The sequence below is a fragment of the Drosophila miranda genome, chromosome 3 (assembly GCF_003369915.1).
Source record: "Drosophila miranda strain MSH22 chromosome 3, D.miranda_PacBio2.1, whole genome shotgun sequence".
NCBI classification, from domain to species: domain Eukaryota; kingdom Metazoa; phylum Arthropoda; class Insecta; order Diptera; family Drosophilidae; genus Drosophila; species Drosophila miranda.
In genome coordinates, this window is record NC_046676.1 from 17,726,761 (window position 1) to 17,745,248 (window position 18,488).

Genomic DNA, 18,488 nt, shown 5'->3' on the forward strand with positions numbered 1-18,488 from the left:
GGTGCTGTTCTGAGGGTCATACTGTAGAAATACTGGTTTTCGCCGCTTTCCCATGGTATTTTTGTCAATTTCATCAATCTATTAATTTAATTTTCAATGTTATATAGAAATCCAATAAAAGCAAGTATTTCGAATAGGCCAATCATGTATAGAATTGATTCATCATCCGTACAAAATTGAGTGGGCATGGCTAAATGTTCCATATAGATAGTATTATTCAACGGAACAAAGAATATGAGGAATTGGTCGTTTTTTTTTAATTCGCCGCAATTCGCCGCAGTTTCGCTTTAGCAACAATGAGTCTCGTTCCATACACAATGTTGCGCATTCCATACACACTGTTGCGGCAACATTTACTTGATAACCGTTTTCTGGTCAAAATAAAATACATAAAGGTAATTAAAAGAAACAATCTTGTAGAAAATGCATTTATCTATGGGATAAAGCTAAGTGGGCATCTATAGCTTGAAATATAGGCAATACCCGATTCGCCGCAGTTTCGCTTTAGCAACAATGAGTCTCATTCCATACACAAACATGTTGCTAATTCCATGCACACATACCCTGGGAGAAATGGATGTTATAGAATTGTGAAAATGTTTGTCTTCCAAGGCTCAGTAGGTATCAGGATCGAGATAAATATATACAAGATACTAATAATACACATGAATAAGTAAAAAACATATCAATTTGAGAAAAGGTCTTAATAAATTGCGTTTGATCTACATATAAAATTAACGAAATAGGGTGCACAAAGGCCTATACACGCATCATGTCTTCAAATACCAGCAACATTGCGACTGATTTTTTGTTGAACTATTTTGTTCAAACCTTGTTTTAGTCAAAATACAATAAAAGCAAGGACTAAAAACTAACCAATTGTGTAGAAAATTTGTTCATCAATGGGATAAAATTATGTGGGCACGGCTAAAAGTTCCATATAGCTAGTAATATTTGTCGGAATATCAAAAACGAGGAATATGTAAAATAGAATAGTAGAAATAGTATATTTACGGTATATTTTGAAATGAGCCAGTATATTTTGGTATATTTCTGAGGGTCATACTGTAGAAACTGGTTTTCGCCGCGCTCCCATGGTATTTTTGTCAATTTCATCAATCTATTAATTTAATTTTCAATGCTATATAGAAATCCAATAAAAGCAAGTATTTCGAATAAGCCAATCATGTATAGAATTGATTCATCAATCGTACAAAATTGAGTGGGCATGGCTAAATGTTCCATATAGATAGTATTATTCAACGGAACAAAGAATTGGTCGTTTTTTGAATCGAATTTGAGTTCGCCGCAGTTCGCCGCAGTTTCGCTTTAGCAACAATGAGTCTCGTTCCATACACAATGTTGCACATTCCATACACACTGTTGAGGCAACATTTACTTGAAAACCGTATTTTAGTCAAAATAAATTACGTAAAGGTAATTAAAAGAAGCAATCTTGTAGAAAATGCATTTATCTATGGGATAAAGCTAAGTGGGCATCTATAGCTTGAAATATAGGCAATACCCGATTCGCCGCAGTTTCGCTTTTGCAACAATGAGTCCCATTCCATACACAAACATGTTGCTAATTCCATGCACACATACCCTGGGGGAAATGGATGTTATAGAATTGTGAAAATGTTTGTCTTCCAAGGCTCAGTAGGTATCAGGATCGAGATAAATATATACAAGATACTAATAATACACATGAATAAGTAAAAAACATATCAATTTGAGAAAAGGTCTTAATAAATTATGTTTGATCTACATATAAAATCAACGAAATAGGGTGTACAAGGGCCTATACACGCATCATGTCATCAAATACCAGCAACATTGCGACTGATTTTTTGTTGAACTATTTTGTTTAAACCTTGTTTTAGTCAAAATACAATAAAAGCAAGGACTAAAAACTAACCAATTGTGTAGAAAATTTATTCATCAATGGGATAAAATTATGTGGGCACGGCTAAAAGTTCTATATAGCTAGTAGTATTCGTCGGAATATCAAAATCGAGGAATATGTAAAATAGAATAGTAGAAATAGTATATTTACGGTATATTTTGAAATGAGCCAGTATATTTTGGTATATTTCTGAGGGTCATACTGTAGAAACTGGTTTTCGCCGCGCTCCCATGGTATTTTTGTCAATTTCATCAATCTATTAATTTAATTTTCAATGCTATATAGAAATCCAATAAATGCAAGTTTTTCGAAAAGACCAATCATGTATAGAATTGATTCATCAATCGTAAAAAATTGAGTGGGCATGGCTAAATGTTGTATATAGATAGTATTATTCAACGGAACAAAGAATTGGTCGTTTTTTGAATCGAATTTGAGTTCGCCGCAGTTCGCCGCAGTTCGCCGCAGTTTCGCTTTAGCAACAATGAGTCTCGTTCCATACACAATGTTGCACATTCCATACACACTGTTGCGGCAACATTTACTTGAAAACCGTATTTTAGTCAAAATAAATTACGTAAAGGTAATTAAAAGAAGCAATCTTGTAGAAAATGCATTTATCTATGGGATAAAGCTAAGTGGGCATCTATAGCTTGAAATATAGGCAATACCCGATTCGCCGCAGTTTCGCTTTTGCAACAATGAGTCTCATTCCATACACAAACATGTTGCTAATTCCATGCACACATACCCTGGGAGAAATGGATGTTATAGAATTGTGAATATGTTTGTCTTCCAAGGCTCAGTAGGTATCAGGATCGAGATAAATATATACAAGATACTAATAATACACATGAATAAGTAAAAAACATATCAATTTGAGAAAAGGTCTTAATAAATTATGTTTGATCTACATATAAAATCAACGAAATAGGGTGTACAAGGGCCTATACACGCATCATGTCTTCAAATACCAGCAACATTGCGACTGATTTTTTGTTGAACTATTTTGTTTAAACCTTGTTTTAGTCAAAATACAATAAAAGCAAGGACTAAAAACTGGCCAGTTAAGTAGAAATTTGATTCATCAATCGTATAAAATTATGTGGGCATAGATAAAGGCCCGGTTGACAACATTTAAATCCTTGTCGCTCACATTCAAATTTGGCGCGCACCACTCGGTATATTTTTCAAATGAGACCGTATATGAGGGTCATACTGTGAAACTGGTTTTCGCCGCGCTCCCATGTGGTGTTTTTTAGTGCTAAATGGTATTTTTGTCATTTATTAATTTCATTTTCAATGTTATATAGAAATCCAATAAAAGCAAGTATTTCGAATAAGCCAATCATGTATAGAATTGATTCATCAATCGTACAAAATTGAGTGGGCATGGCTAAATATTCCATATAGATAATATTATTCAACGGAACAAAGAATATGAGGAATTGGTCGTTTTTTTTTAATTCGCCGCAGTTCGCCGCAGTTTCGCTTTAGCAACAATGAGTCTCGTTCCATACACAATGTTGCACATTCCATACACACTGTTGCGGCAACATTTACTTGAAAACCGTTTTTTGGTCAAAATAAAATACATAAAGGTAATTAAAAGAAGCAATCTTGTAGAAAATGCATTTATCTATGGGATAAAGCTAAGTGGGCATCTATAGCTTGAAATATAGGCAATACCCGATTCGCCGCAGTTTCGCTTTTGCAACAATGAGTCTCATTCCATACACAAACATGTTGCTAATTCCATGCACACATACCCTGGGAGAAATGGATGTTATAGAATTGTGAAAATGTTTGTCTTCCAAGGTTCAGTAGGTATCAGGATCGAGATAAATATATACAAGATACTAATAATACACATGAATAAGTAAAAAACATATCAATTTGAGAAAAGGTCTTAATAAATTGCGTTTGATCTTCATATAAAATTAACGAAATAGGGTGCACAAAGGCCTATACACGCATCATGTCTTCAAATACCAGCAACATTGCGACTGATTTTTTGTTGAACTATTTTGTTTAAACCTTGTTTTAGTCAAAATACAATAAAAGCAAGGACTAAAAACTAACCAATTGTGTAGAAAATTTATTCATCAACGGGCTAAAATTATGTGGGCACGGCTAAAAGTTCTATATAGCTAGTAGTATTCGTCGGAATATCAAAAACGAGGAATATGTATAACAGAACCTGACTTCGTCAGTATAGACGGTCACACTGTTCAGCAGTTCGCGCGCTTTTCTTACAATTTTTTTAATTACGTGAAAAAAGATTGTCTTATATTGCCTTGCAGTGCTTCTTTATATATTTAATAAACTATCTTAAATCGAACGCAAACGCAGCAATGGACATCGATGACGTTGCGAAAGCGGGCGAAGCGTACCACACAGTGCAGCTGTCGACCAAAGAAGTGTTGGCTGCTGGTCGTCGTCAGAATTATTGCACCGTAAGTAGAATCACGTTCTTTGTCCGTCGTATGAAAACAATCATTTAAAGAAACATCGGTTGATACCCTCAGATGATAGACTTGCTGGCCACCAGCTGCAAGACCACGGGCCTTATAGGCACTTCGTTCACAGATAATGAACTCGTAGAATTCTGGCTGGGCGACATCCTCCCGCTGATGTTCGACTCTGACCGAAAGATACAGAACTGCGCCGTGGCCGCTCTGGCGGAGGCTCTGGTTGCCCTGGACGTGTCGGTGATACATGAGGCCACATGTTGGCAAAAATTAAGGAGCGACTTTGTCGAGAAACACACACTGCTGATTGGGGAGATGCGAGATGCAAGGAACCCAAACTGGCACAAGATCTGGACCCTTTTGGTGCAGATAATGGATGAGGAGCTGCTACGGGGATGCACCTACATTAACAAATTCCTGGCCATCGTTGAGATGGGCTTTCGGAATCCAGACCACGGAGTGCGCTCCGAGGCCTTCCTTTGCTGGCGTGTGCTGATCAAGATATTCGCCGCGTATGATGAGCTGGCATCTTCGAAGCGCCTTCGACTGCTCTTGATACCCCTGCGCACCTCTCAGTCACGCTCCTCTCATGTGAGCGGGATTAAGCTGCGTGTCTGGTGGTACCTCATCACCTGCCTTCACTCAGAGTTACCAAAGAACTTTGACAATGCCGTCGAGCATTTCCTAATCTTCATCTTCGGCGGCGGACCGCGGGGTCTGGCCACCGGGTTGGCCCACAACTATCAGTCGTGCCGCGAGCTCGCCCTGCCCTGCCTCGTGTCGCTGTGGAATGTTGACTCCAGTGAACCCCTGCAGCGTCTGATGCGTGAGCTTCGCCTGGAGCCACTTACCCAGCCCTCACCATTGATGAGTTCAGAGGTCTTGCAGCAGCACTGGCGTCCCCTGCTGGCTTCCGCTGTGGCAGGCATGAAGCTGCTCACCCAGAACGACTCCACGGAGTCGGAGCAGCTGTTGCTGCAACTGCTGATGCGCAACCTATGCCGCGCAATGTTCAGGCTGGGCATTGCCTCCTTCAACATAGCTTGCTGCGGGGAAATCGAGTCGAGTCTGCTCAGTCCTGACGCGTCAGGTGGTCGCATAGTGCGAGCGGTCTTTAACACCATAGCGAGTGAGAGCCTGGAGATGGAGCGGGTGGCCGGCAGCGATTTCCTGGACGTCCTGGAGGCCTACCTGAAACTGTGCCTCAAGGCCAAGAAGGAGGTGCCGCCGGCCATCCTGCAGCGATGCATATCGGCGATTTACGCCACAGACAACATCGATGCCAGCAACCAAAACGAGTTTCGTTTGCTAAGCTCTTTTGCCGAGCTCCTGATGCAGCCCAATGAAGAGGAGGATCATGAGGACTTCGCCGTTAAGCTGCACGTCTGGCGGCAGGTGTCCCAGGCCATGACCAACTACCTGCGGGATAATTCTCTCGAGTATCGGCTGCCCCACAATGCCGCCCTGCTGGATACCTGGCTTCTGTGGCCCCTCCAGACCTGTGCCGCCTTCGCCGGGCGGCGCGTGAGCAACGCTTTTGACAGCAGCTTCTGCGATCAGTGGCGACAGCTCGTTCACGCCGGCCAGAACGCCCCCGACCGGAAGAAGTTTGTGGGGGACCTGAAGACAACCTTGATCGATTTGCTAAAGAGCAAAGACGAGCCGCTCTTCTACGAGTTCTTCGACACGTATGTGGCGGCAGTGCTAAAGCTGGGCCTCTGCAAGGATCCGCCCCTGTACAAGGATGTATTTGGCTTGCTCCAGGCCGTGTTTGAGCATCCGACGCAGCAGATCTTGGAGGCTTGTCTCAATACGCTGCGCAATGTGATCCTGGATCTGCGTCAGAACGAACTCATGGTGGTGTTTGATGCCCTCAAGCCGACTCTTTCGGCTGGCATTCAGTGCTGGAACAAGAACAAGTACGAAGGCAGCTTTCTGGATGAGTGGAAACGGTCAATTCAAGAGAAGTTCCGTAAGCTGCAAATGAAGACGATGGCCAACCAGCTGAAGGACATCTTCAAGGGCGAGGACCTGTTCGTTATCATACCCTCTGTATGGAGTCTGAATCCGGAGAAACTCACGGACCGTCAGAAGGAGCGTTTTGCAGAGAAGTCGGACATTCCCGCCCTCTACAATGACATGAGCCAGTCCCAGGACTCTAACTCGATCAAGCCGTGGACGCCCAAGAAGGTTGTGATTGCCAAGAGCAAGCAGGGAGAGCTGGCCATCGCAGGCAAGAATAATGACGAAGATAATGTCATCGTTATATCGGAAAGTCTGCCGATCGACGAGCCAGCCGCTATTGTCGTCACTCCCAGCCGCAAGGTTTCCAATTCCAATCCCGCTGCAACCACAGAGAAGAATAAATTCCGGAAGCCACGTACTCTGGCGGATCCAATGGAGGAGCGCGTTGAGGAGGTGCCTATGCGTCAGACCCGCAAGCGTGCAGCTCTGAGGGAAGCGCAAACACAGCCACCTGTCACGCCCGAGCGACAGATACAGTCGCCCAAGAAGGCACAGCCACAGCCACTGCCACTGTCTTCCCCCTCTACGAGCTCAGCAGGTAAGCGCAAAACAGAAAACCGAAACTGGTCTGACCAACGACATGTGTGTAACTATTTGTCTCGCTTTCAGCTGTTGCCAAAATAAATGTAGCCAAAGCCACTCCCATGCAGAGTGAAGATCTGTTCCCAGAGGTAGCAGCTACAGCTTCAGCTGAGCCTGAAAAATCGGTCAATGGCCCCGAAACCCAACTTACCCCACCGGATATGCCAATGGAACCGATACCCTCCACTCAATTCCTACCCGGAAGCAGTGTGGAGGCAACTCCAGCTTCGGAGACCTCACCAAGGAAATCCAGCGCACGCTTGTGCAATTTGGTGAGTAAACGACGCATACCTTCTTCTGATTATGCTAATGCTTCCTCCCTCTGCTTTCAGAATTCTCCACCGGATCGCAAACAGACCAATAACTCCACGAGCCCCACATTAAGGCCGAAGCCAACTGGGCATTTGACAGGGCGCGGGGCTCAGCTGATCAACATGATTCGCAACAAGAAACTGGACGGCGGGTGCGGCTCTATCTCCCCCTATGCCCCCCTGTCGTCCCGTGTTCAGGTTACTCCGGCCCGTGTACTCGACCGAGCGGAACAGTTGTCCACGCCCACCAGTGAGCTGAACGAGCTGACGGGAACGGAACATACCTCCACCCCCATACAGGCCAAGGATCTGCTGGTGTTCTCGAAGCGCCTGCCCTCGCCTTCGGCCAGTCCGTCGGTAAGCATCCTGAAGCGGAAACTGCGCTCTGAGAGCATCGATGACTCCATGTCGTACGAGTCGCCTGCCCTGAAGCGCAAGCGGGTGAGCTTCCACGATCCGCCTGTGTCCGTTACCAAGGAATATTTGCGGGACGCGGATGAGAGTCGCAGCAGCAAGCCCAAGCGTTGTCTGCTGATGGACAAGATCGCCCAGACATCCGCGCTGAAGCGCCGTGGTCGTCTGGACAGCATCATAGAGATTGAGAAGTTTGCCCACGAGCAAACGGCCAGGTCAGCCACAGCGGACAAAACGCTGGACAAATCCTCAGATGTCGTGGAGGAGGATGCTTTCACCACCCTCAAGTGGAACGATTCAACGACGACGGCGCACAACTGTACTCCCAGTTTCCATTCCGGTGCAGCCAGCACTGGAGTGAGCTTCAAGGAGGGGAGAGAGGCCGCCGTCTGCCAGGATGTCGCTATTTTGGACACAGACAAGGCGCTGGATCTGCTGGTGAGCCGGTGCTCCCTGGAGACCGTCTTGCAGCGCTACTTTGACGAGGACACTGGCTCCACTCTGAAGAGTGCCGGCATAGTGGCCAAATTCCTGTCCAGCCAGATGAGCACCAACGATAAACTCAAGACGAATGTGCTGGAGACGATGTCCGAGAATTACTCCAAGGACTTTTTGGACCACGCTGTGCGCGAGAATCTCTCGTCGGTGGTTTGCGATCGGCTCAATCTGCAATCGGTGCTCGACTACATATGCGCCAAGTCAAAGATCAACAACAACTGCCGCAGTAGCCTGTTGGCCCAGGTTTCGGACATCGTCAAGAGCGACACAGAGCGTCTGGCCTTAGTCCAGCAGCTGTTGCTGCAGTGGACCCCTAGCGATGACCAACTGTTTGATCTCATCAACCACCTGATACGTTCTCGCAGCGATCGAAATACAAACAGCCACAGCAGCTGCAGCGTCGCCGTCGGCAGCCCTGACAATGTGGCCGAAACAGCAGCGGACTCCTCCTCCAACTTATAAGCAGATCCAGCCAACGGGAGCCCTCCCGTTGAATCCATTGAAACGACAGCTTTCAGCAAACATAAATAATTGTATTTATAACATGCTGCTATTGCACACCCATGGATACACACCACTTGGATCTTAGTTAAGCTTTAGTTGATCCTTAAGTTAATTATTTTATAGTCATATCTTGAGAGTTTTGCATTAATTGTGAAACTTTTTGAATACATCTGTCTTAATTCATTTGTGCTAAAAAAATTAAATAACAGTTGTGGCAGAATAAGTGTATGGTTAGAGCCACTGTGCAAGCCCGCGCACTCGAATTTCGTTTCTTTCCACAATGGGTTAAATGCGATTATTCGAAAATTCGTAACTTGATTTTGGTATTTTTTCGTACAAAGGCGACTTCCAACACTAAAAAAGAAAACGCTTTCAGGGGATATTTTGTCTATCGAAGTCAGGTCAGACTGTTATTTTGCCCAAAAACACTACAACACACGTCATTTGCCACGAATTCCCAAAAACTTTGACTGGAGTTGCACCAGATTTATTATGGACATTTTGATATCTTAAACACAAGTCGGTTGATACGCTCTCGTTGCATCCATCATATATCTGCCAATGTCGATAGCTAGCGAAGCGAACTTCAGCAACGACACCACACGACTTTGGAAATATCCTCCAAGGAGATAGCCAGTGCTATATTTTGTTTTTCCATTATCTAGTTTTTTTTTTTGATACTTAGGTAGGGTGATTGTAATTGACGCGAGTCGACGACGTCCACATGGCTGAGAACACTGCCAAGGATGCTGCTGGCCTGGAAAGTTCATTGGATTTTTCCATTGTCCAGGTGCGTAACCCCACGAAAGAGCTCCCTTGGAAGGATCATTGAGTCCTTGTTCTCTTTGCAGCAAAACGAAAACGAAAATGCCAAAGGATATACGCAGATAACGGGCAGCTCGAGTGATTTGTCCCTGATACAAGTGAGTGCTGTGCTGGAGCGGTTTCCCGTTCGTACATCCACTAAATCCAAAAACGTATTCTTTTTGTCCTTCACAGAATGTATCCACCAGCACAACGATAGGCGGTGGAGGTGGTGGCGGAGGCAGGGGCAAAGGTCGCCTGGATAGTCTAAAAGAAAATTTGTCCAAACAACAGGTGACTAGAGCCCCCCTTAACTCTATACAATATTTCGTTGTCAAGCAAATGCATATCGATTGCCTTAGGAACGTTTGATGGCACTGCGGGAGCGAGCGCAACGGCGGCCCAGCAAGAGTGAATCCATGGAATCGCTGAAAATACTGGGACAGAAGCTGACCGTTATCAAGGCGCGGTCTGGTGGCATCGCAGTGAGCGATGCCTCCACTCCCCTGGCTACGCCCACAAAGGAAAAAAAGGACGACTCTCTGGAAATTTCGTTGCTGCAGCCTAGTGGCAGTGAAAAACTTCTGATGCTCACACAGCGCACGGAACAGAATCGGGCGCTGCTCGAACAGCGAAAGCGAGATATGGCCAAATCGCTGCTCTCCGTCAGGTCTGGCCTCAGCCAAAGTTACAGTCACAGCCACAGCCACACCAATGCCGATCTGGGCTCCTCGATGACTGACCTACGGCAGGCCGTGGCGCCAGAGGCCAATGCTCACGTCTCCCGACATCGCTCTGCCTTGGATCTGCAGCAGCAGCAGCAGCAGCAAGCAGACGAAATGGACGAGAATCGGATGAAGTTGCTAAAGAACAGGATGAGGATCACCGAGCTCAAACAGAGCCGGCAGGAGCAAGAAATGCGCCAAGAGCTAGCCAGGCGGGCCAGTCTCATCGAGCAATTGGAACTGTCCGGGGCCGAGCTGCAGCGCACTCTAACGCGGAGAGACGAAGAGTTGGAACAGATGCGTGCAGATGTGGTGCCCGAGAGAAACAGCCTGCAAGAACAGGAGTACTCTAGACTTCACTCTGAGGTGGCGACCATGAAGGAGCGCCTGTCAGAGCTTGAAAACATCAACGACATGCTGGAGATGACGCGATGCGAGCTCACTGAGGAGCTGAGTACGGCGCGAGAGCAGCTGCAGCAGAGAAGCCAACCCGAGTCGACTACCACAGAGGTGCAGGTCAATGAAGAGCTGGCCAAGCAACTGAGCGCCCTCCAGGCAGCCTACGATGAATTGCGGCGGGAGGCCGACTCCCCCACGAAGCTGGAGGTGAGCGACAGCAACGTCTCCGAGCGTCTGATCCAGCTGGAGGCGACGATAGCCGCGCAGTGCTTACAACTGGAGGAACAAAAGGCGGCCATGGCCAGTCAGAGTGAAGAGCTGGCCGAGAAGACAACTGAATTGAATGTGCTCAATGTGAACCTGCGCCTGCTTGAGGAGAAACTCGCCCAGAGCAGCCGGAGCAAGCCGCTATTTCTGGACGAGGAGGACTCCTCGGCGGCCAGCGAGCAGCTGAAGGAAGAACTTCAACAGCTGAAGCAGAAGCTGGACGAGTCGAACAAGGTCAACATCAAGCTAAAGCTAAAGTGCAAGCAGGCCGAGAAGCAGTTGCAGAAGATTCAGGCCCAGGACAGCCAGCAGGAATTGGCCGCTTTGGCGGCCGAGAACGAGACTCTGCAACAGCGAATCACTGTACTGGAGGACGAGAAGGGCCAGTGGCAGTTGTCCAATATGCTGGAAGAGGGCGATGGAGAGGCGCAGGGACAGACGCAGCCTGAGATCAATCCACTCCAAAGGGAGGCCGTCCGACTACTGGAGGAACAGAAAATGGAGTTGCAGCAGGCCCTGGAGGCTCTGCAGCAGGGCAACGAGTCCGCCCGCGTGGAGTCCGAGCTGAGCGAAGTCCACTTGGAGGAACATCTCTCTCAGCGCGTCCAGCAACTGGAGCAGGAGGCCCACGAGCAGATCCAGCAACTGCATGCACTCCAGGCCGAGAAGGAGGCACTCGACAAGAAGCTTTCGCACTATGTAAACGAGAACATGGAGTTGCTGGACAAGCTGGAAAAGATCAGTGCCTCCAGTTCCGCCGAGTCCATCGAAATTGTTGAGCGGCCGTCGCAGCAGCAGCTGGAATGCTTCGCCCCCCGTCGTCCGGCCAGCGAGGGCGATGCCCAGGAACAGAAGCAGCAACAGCAGCAAGAGGAGGAAGAGGCGACGGCGGCGCCCATTCCCCGGCTGCCCAGTGTCGTGAGTGAACTTACTCAAACGGATCTCACGGCCGATGCCAGCGAGAGTCTCAACCTGCTCAGGGAAGAGCGCAGCGAACTGCTCCAGAGGATCGAGCTGTTCTCCAACGAGCGACGCGAGGTGCTCGAGAAGATGGAACAGCTGACGGCGGAGAATGGCGACTTGCAGGCGAGACTGGATGGCCAGAAGGAGCAACTGATGCGCCTAACAGCTGACAACTCCCGGCTGGAGTCAAGATTGAGCGAAGGACATCAACTGAGCGAGCGCTCGAACCTCTCGCAGGAGCTCAGTTCCATGCAGCGCTCCTCAGAGGTGGTGGCTGCCCTCGATGCCGGCGAAGGTGGTCCCGCCCTCTTCGACAAGTGCGAGCGATCCCTCAGCAAATTGAACTCCGAGCTGGAGGCGTACCGCAAGGCCGATCGCCAGGCCAAGATCAACGCGTCCAAGAAATTGGCCAAGGAGGCCAAAAACTGCCACACCCAGCTGACGGAACTCCTGCAGAAGGTGAAGGAAGCCAGCACGGCGGTGGAAACGGTCACTGTCGTGGAGACAGTGGTAGCTGTGACGGCTCCCAATGGCAAGGCTCTGGCCGAGTACGAAAAACTTACGGCACAGAATGCAGAGCTCAAGGCAGAACTGTCCAGGCTGCGCCTAGAGCTAGAAGAGCTCCAGGATAGCTACGAGCCAGCCCCAGCCTCAGCCCCAGCCCCAGCCCCAGAGCCCCAATTGGCCATTGCAGCGGTGGATGAGCATCAGGCAGATCTGGCGAAGGAAGTGCAGCAATTGCAGACTACCCTGGAGGAACACTTGCAGACAATAGCCGATCTTCGCGGCGGGGAATCCGAACACCTGCAGTTGATAGCCTCGCAGGAAGCCAGGCTGACGCAGCTCCAGCAGCAGGTGGAGCAGTTCCATCAAGTGCTGAGCAATAAGGAAATGGTCCACGAGAAGTACATGGAGCAACAGACGCGGATTCGACGCGAGCTGGAGGCTCGCGCCGAGTCTATGGAGGGGGAGATGAGCATACTCCAGGCCCTGGTTGCCGAACAGAAGCAGCAACTGATTGAGAATCTCAGCGAGAGCGAGCACACGCTCAATCTGAAGATCCTGGAGCTACAGTCCGCCCAGGCGGAGATACGGGAGCTGCGCGCCAAGGAGGAAGATCCCGGCCATCTCAAGGAGTCGCTGAGGGTGAGCAAGTCCCTGGCCGCGCAACAGGTGAGCGAGCTGGCTACCAAACAAGAAACGATCGAGGCCCTCAACCAGCAGCTGCAGGAGTTGTACCAGAGCCTCGACCAGGCCAAGCAGGAAGAGCAGCACAAGCAGCGAGATCTGCGCGAGAAGCTTAAGAAGTACGCCCTCAACCTGAAGAAGCGCAGCCAAGAGAACGCCGAACTGGAGCAGAAGCTCAAGGAGCTCTCAGAGCGGCCCCAGGAAGCGGCCATAGATCACGAGCTGGTGGACAACCTGCAGCAGCAGGTGGCGCGCCTCAACGAGGAGCTGAAGACCAAGATCCATGCGAATCTGGAGAGTCGCGACGCCTTGCGCCAACTCAAGCAGCAGCTCCAAGAGCAGGAACATCTCCTGCAGCAGTGCGACGAGGAACTGCAGAACACGGTCCGTGCCAACACCGAGCTGCGACGCGAGCAGGCCCAATGGGAGCAGAAGCAGTCGGAGCAGGAGCACCGTCTGGCGGATCTGTACCGCCAGCTGGAGCAGAAGTCCACCAAGTTCGACAAGTCCAAGGAGGTGATCAAGCACCGCAATGCCACCATTCAGACATTGCAGCGCGAGCTTCAGCAAGTGCGCCTGCAGCTCGAGGGCAAATCGGAGGCAGCAGTCGAGCCTCGCGAGGAGGAGGCGCAGCTCAGGGTCCAGCTGCAGGAGGCCCAGAAGCAAAACTTGCTGCTGGCCCAGCAGTATGCCAGCGACAAGGCCGATTTCCAGGTGAGTGACAGTGCTGAGAGAGGGAAAGCGGACGCGAATGAATGCAGAAATCGTTGAATACTACTACTACTACTATTTCCAGGGGACCGTCGGCCGCCTTGAGACCATTCACGGAGGCATCCAGGCCAAGCTGCAGCAGGATGCGTCCTACATCGAGTCCCTCGAGTCGCAGAACACGGAGCTGCTCGCCAAGAGCGCCGCCCTGGAGGAACAGATGGCCAGTCTGGCCAACCAGCAGGCCGCGGCCCAGGATCGGGCCAGTCTCTTCGAGCAGCAGCTGCAGCAGAACTCCTCCCAGCAAAAGGAGCACGAGACGCAGCTGCGAGAGCGCGTGCGAGAGCTGGCCGAACGGGAGCAGGCGCATAACCGCCAAATGGAGCTTCTGGCCGGCGAGTCGGAGGATTCCCGCGAGCAACTGGTCCAGCTTCGAGCGGAGTACGAGGCGCTGAGGGTCAAACACAGCCAGTTGATGGCCCAGGCCCAGGCGGAGCGCGAAACGATGAGCAGCCACAGCGAGGAAGAGTTAGCCGATCTCCGCGAGCAGCTGACCCTCAGGGAGTCGGAGCTGCAGCGCCAGCGGCAGGTGTACGATGCCAAACTGGCCGCCAAGGCTACCGAACTGGACGAGATCGAGTGCGACCTCAATGCTCACATGGAGCGCGCGACTGCCGAGAGTCGCGATCTCACCCAGCAGCTGGAACGGGCCCAGGAGCAGATCAGCCAACGGGGCGAGGAGCTCAGTCGCGTCAGCGAGGAGCTGCAGGAGGTGGAGCGGGAACGTTCCACCTTGAGCCGCGAGGTGACGCTGCTCCGGCTGCAGCAGGATAGCGCCGAGCAGGACGTCTTGGAGCTGCAGGAGCTGCGGATGCAAGTCATTCAGGTATGACAGAGGCACACTGTTACAAGTGTATTTCAAAAGTTACAAAATGTATTTATACCACACAGGACAAGACGGAGATGGACAACCTGCGCTCGCAAATCGACTCGCTCTGCGCGAACCACACCCAGGAGCTGCAGCTCCTCCAGCAGCAGATCGCCGAATGGGACACCCTCGGCCAGAACCAGACCGACGACCAGGTCTACATCGAGACAGAGAACAAGCGGTTGGCCGAGCAACTAGTCGAACTGCAGGCGCGCCTTGAGGAGCAGGCCAGACAGCTGGCCGTCGCTCGACAGAGATCATCGGAGGCATCTGTTTCCACTTCTTCCGCTCCAGCTGCATCCTTTTTCTTTGCCAGCGATGCCGCTGCGGCTCCATCACCCTTCGACGAGATTGTCCAGCCTCCGAGGAACTTCAGCCAGCAGTTGTCCGCTGCCCCTCCCCAGGCCACGCTGCCTCCCCCGCCCACAATCGAGGATTTGCAGCGGAATGTCTCGGATCTGGAGAAGCATGCCCAGGACCTGGAAACCAAGCTCTTGGCCCGCAATCAGGCGGTTTCCGACCAGGAGCGCCGTCTGGCAGAGCTGGAGCGACAGCTGCACGAACGGGATGAACAGCTGGCAGAGATTAGGGCTGCCAAAGAGGAGCGCGAGCGACTTGCAGCCCTCGAGAAACTGATCCTACCGACGGCGGCGCCCTCGCTGGATATGTTCTTTGGCGTGGGTGGCCCGGGCGACACTGTGCCGGATGCGTCCACCCGTCAGCAGCTGGACTGGGGTCAGCCTCAGACCGAGCCCGTGGTGGAGCCAATGATTGCACCAAAGAAAGCGTACATCTGCCATCCGCAGCAGGAGGGGGAGCAGGCAATCGACTGGGGCGTCGACGAGGATCCCTGGGCCAGTGCCGCAGCCGCCCAAGCCACCCAGGACACTGAGATCCGCACACAACCCGATGGTGAGGCACTGCACGCGAGGATTGAACAGCTTGAGCAGCAGTTGGCCACAGCCGAACAGCAAAAGTCCGAGCTTCAGACGAAAACCGCAAAGCTATTGAAACGCCTCAAGGAGTACAAGAGCAAGGCCCAGGTCACAGTCACCGCATCGGACAACGACCTCGACGGGGCCATCATCGAGGAGCTGAAGCATCAGCTCCAGCTGCAGGAGGCCCGCCAGGCAAAGAACGAGGAGCTTGTGCAGCAGCACTCCCTCGAGAGGGAGAAACTGAGCAAGCGCATCGATGTGCTCACCGCCGGAAATGATCGCATGGCCGAGTTGAAGGAGCGCCAGGACAGGGACGTGCAAATGTACCAGGCACGCATCCGCGAGCTCCAGGAGAAGCTCACCCAGCTGGACCAATGGGATGTACCAGCCCCAGTTGCTGCCCCACCTTTGGATGCGGCGCCTGTGGATACTGTACCCAAGGCCAGCGATGCAGAGTCCCTCATTCAAATTGAAAATCTACAGGCGGAAAATATGGACCTAAATGTCGAGTGTCAGGAATTACAGTCACAGCTGCGGGAGGAGAGGCGTCAGGCCCAGTTGGCAGAGGAGACGGCTGCCCAGGCCCAGGCACAGCGGGAAGAGTTGAGGGAACATCTGTCTCAGTTACAAGCGGAGCTGGAAGAGCTTCGAGGCAGCCAGGTGGAGGCTAATGAGCTGCAGAGCCTCAAACTAGAGGTGGAGCAGCTGAGGAGTCGGCAGTCGGAGCTCGAGGAACTACGTACCCAGAAACTGGATCTGGAACAGGGCCTGCGGCAACGGCAGGCCGAGATTGAGGAGCTGCGACAGACCCAGCGACAAGCCGAGCAATCAGTGGCGTCGTCCGCCTCGTTCAGTGACGAGCAAATGGCCCAGCTGCAGGAAAAGGAGTCGGAGATTGTGCATCTGAAGCAGCGCATCGAGGAACTGATGCGCGAGGACCAGACCGAAAAGTTGGTGTTTGAGATACTGACCAAGAACCAGGAGTTGCAGCAGCTGCGCATGCAGATCAAGCAACTAAAAGAGGACAGGGAGGAGCCTCCACCTCCGCCTCCGGTGGCAGCAACAGAGACAGATCAAGAGCTTCAACAGCTGCGGGCGCAGTGCCAGCAAATGTTGCTGGAGAAGTCCGACATGGAGGAGGAGTTGCACGTGCTTAACAACCATGTGTTGTCGAGCCTGGAGCTGGAGGAAAAAATGAAGCACACGGTTCTCGAGCTGGACACCAAAAACATTGAAATAGCCGAGCTGCGCAAGTCCCTGGAACTGCTCCAGCAGAGTCAGAGTCCAGCACAGATCCCGGATCTGGATGCCCTCAACCAGCAATGGGAGGCGGTGGTGGAGCAAAAGTGCGGAGAGGTGGCCAGCATCTGGCAGGAGCATCTTTCCCAGAGGGAGGCTGCATTCAAGGCTCAGATGGAGCAGCAGCTGCAGCAGCAGCAGATGAAATATCCTACTGAGTCAGCCGTTCCCCAGGCAGAGGACAGCGATAACTTGCAGAGAATGCAGAAAGCCCTGGAGACGCAAGAGACGGAGATTGTCACACTCAAGGAGCAGCTGGCCATTCGCTCGGCCGAGTATGCTCGCCTCGCTGCCCAGTACGATCCCTTCCGGCTGCAGCATCAGCGACCCGGCGGCACTGGTGCAGACGACGCTCAGTCAGATTACGTGCTGAAGGCGGATCTCGACTATGCACTGATGATGCTCCATCAGCGGGACATGCGGGTCGAAGAGATGATACTCGAGCTGGGCCAGTTGTTGCAAGAGCGCGACCACCTGCAGCTGAAATTGTCGGACACTCTGCGGCAGCTGGAGGCAGAGCGCGTTCGTGCCAGCGAGGACCGTAAGTTACACTTACAGTTGCCTTGAAGCCGGTTCCGATTGCTCATTCATTTCGACGTTTTTTCTTTGCAGCTGCACTGGCAGCCAGTGCCGAGAGCAGTGCCAATGTCTCCTCATCGACCGCGTCGAGCAACGACAACAGCATCGATCTGGCGGCCGTCCCCAACTCCAGAGGCAGTGATTTGGAGCAAAAGTATGTCTCCCCAGTGCACCCTTATAGTGCTCCTTGACTATATTCCTTTTACGAACAGATTGGCTGAGCTGCAAACGGTGAAGCACTCGAAAGACAAGGTCATTGTGGACGACCGCCAGCAACGCGTGCAGCAGATGGTTCATCTGCAGAGGGACATGGCCAAGCAGGGATCTGGATCGGCGGCAGTGACGACTGTAAATCCATTTGGATCTCCAACACCACTAGCAGCAGCCAGTCAACCTCCACATGGCGGGGATCTATGTGAGTATCTACTCTGTCGCCCCATTACCGACTAAGCAACTTCTTCGTTCACTTACAGCCCAAGCCGCGCCTCATTCGCCCACGATGGGTCTCATGGACTGGATTCTGGGCAACAAGATTGAGGACGACAGTCAGCATGCCTCCAACTGATCGCAGGAGCACGCTGCCATTCTCCCCCAAAAGGCATCGCTAGATCTATAACTACGAATCATTACTATAATTTCGCCTTCAACTTCGTTTCCTTGGCGATAGCGATAGCTACAGCGTTAGTTTTTAATTTTCTATATTGCGTACCTTGGCTAAACGAAAGCTATTCGGATGATCAGATCATCCTCAAAGGAGAAGATGAAACGATTAAGAGAATTCCGATTTGTTCCAATGCAATAGGCAGTACCTTTTATGTTGTAGATATGTAAAAATTGTATAAAAAAAGCAAAACGAAAATACAAAAAAGAAAAATGAAGAGTAAAAAAGAGAAAGGTTTTTCAGTACGCCCAGTGCGTTTCATAAGTCACGTTGCCCAACTGAAATGTGGTCCACGCCAGGCAATGGGTACCGTGGAAA

General features: G+C 50.8%; 2 protein-coding genes across 2 annotated transcripts; both read left to right on the plus strand.

Annotated features, from left to right (window-relative positions):
- Positions 1 to 4,135: 4,135 nt before the first annotated feature.
- Positions 4,136 to 8,968, plus strand: LOC108159035 (telomere-associated protein RIF1). Its single transcript, XM_017291956.2, has 4 exons — positions 4,136 to 4,362; positions 4,435 to 6,940; positions 7,012 to 7,256; positions 7,317 to 8,968. The coding sequence occupies exons 1-4, from the start codon at positions 4,261 to 4,263 to the stop codon at positions 8,667 to 8,669; spliced, it is 4,206 nt and encodes a 1,401-aa protein (XP_017147445.1). The 5' UTR covers positions 4,136 to 4,260; the 3' UTR covers positions 8,670 to 8,968.
- A 146-nt stretch (positions 8,969 to 9,114) lies between these two features.
- On the plus strand, positions 9,115 to 18,406 carry LOC108159034 (protein lava lamp). Its single transcript, XM_017291955.2, has 9 exons — positions 9,115 to 9,501; positions 9,563 to 9,634; positions 9,711 to 9,809; positions 9,878 to 13,771; positions 13,854 to 14,651; positions 14,717 to 17,471; positions 17,543 to 17,663; positions 17,722 to 17,924; positions 17,983 to 18,406. The coding sequence occupies exons 1-9, from the start codon at positions 9,436 to 9,438 to the stop codon at positions 18,072 to 18,074; spliced, it is 8,100 nt and encodes a 2,699-aa protein (XP_017147444.1). The 5' UTR covers positions 9,115 to 9,435; the 3' UTR covers positions 18,075 to 18,406.
- The last annotated feature ends 82 nt before the right edge of the window (positions 18,407 to 18,488 follow it).

Excerpts from the sequence above, each read along its gene's own strand:
- LOC108159034 (XM_017291955.2), top strand. The coding sequence starts at position 9,436 with ATGGCTGAGAACACTGCCAAGGATGCTGCTGGCCTGGAAAGTTCATTG. Across the intron at positions 9,502-9,562 it reads TGGATTTTTCCATTGTCCAG|CAAAACGAAAACGAAAATGC; the intron begins GTGCGTAACCCC and ends TTCTCTTTGCAG. Across the intron at positions 17,925-17,982 it reads TCCACATGGCGGGGATCTAT|CCCAAGCCGCGCCTCATTCG; the intron begins GTGAGTATCTAC and ends GTTCACTTACAG.
- LOC108159035 (XM_017291956.2), top strand. The coding sequence starts at position 4,261 with ATGGACATCGATGACGTTGCGAAAGCGGGCGAAGCGTACCACACAGTG. Across the intron at positions 4,363-4,434 it reads GTCGTCAGAATTATTGCACC|ATGATAGACTTGCTGGCCAC; the intron begins GTAAGTAGAATC and ends TGATACCCTCAG. Across the intron at positions 7,257-7,316 it reads GCGCACGCTTGTGCAATTTG|AATTCTCCACCGGATCGCAA; the intron begins GTGAGTAAACGA and ends CTCTGCTTTCAG.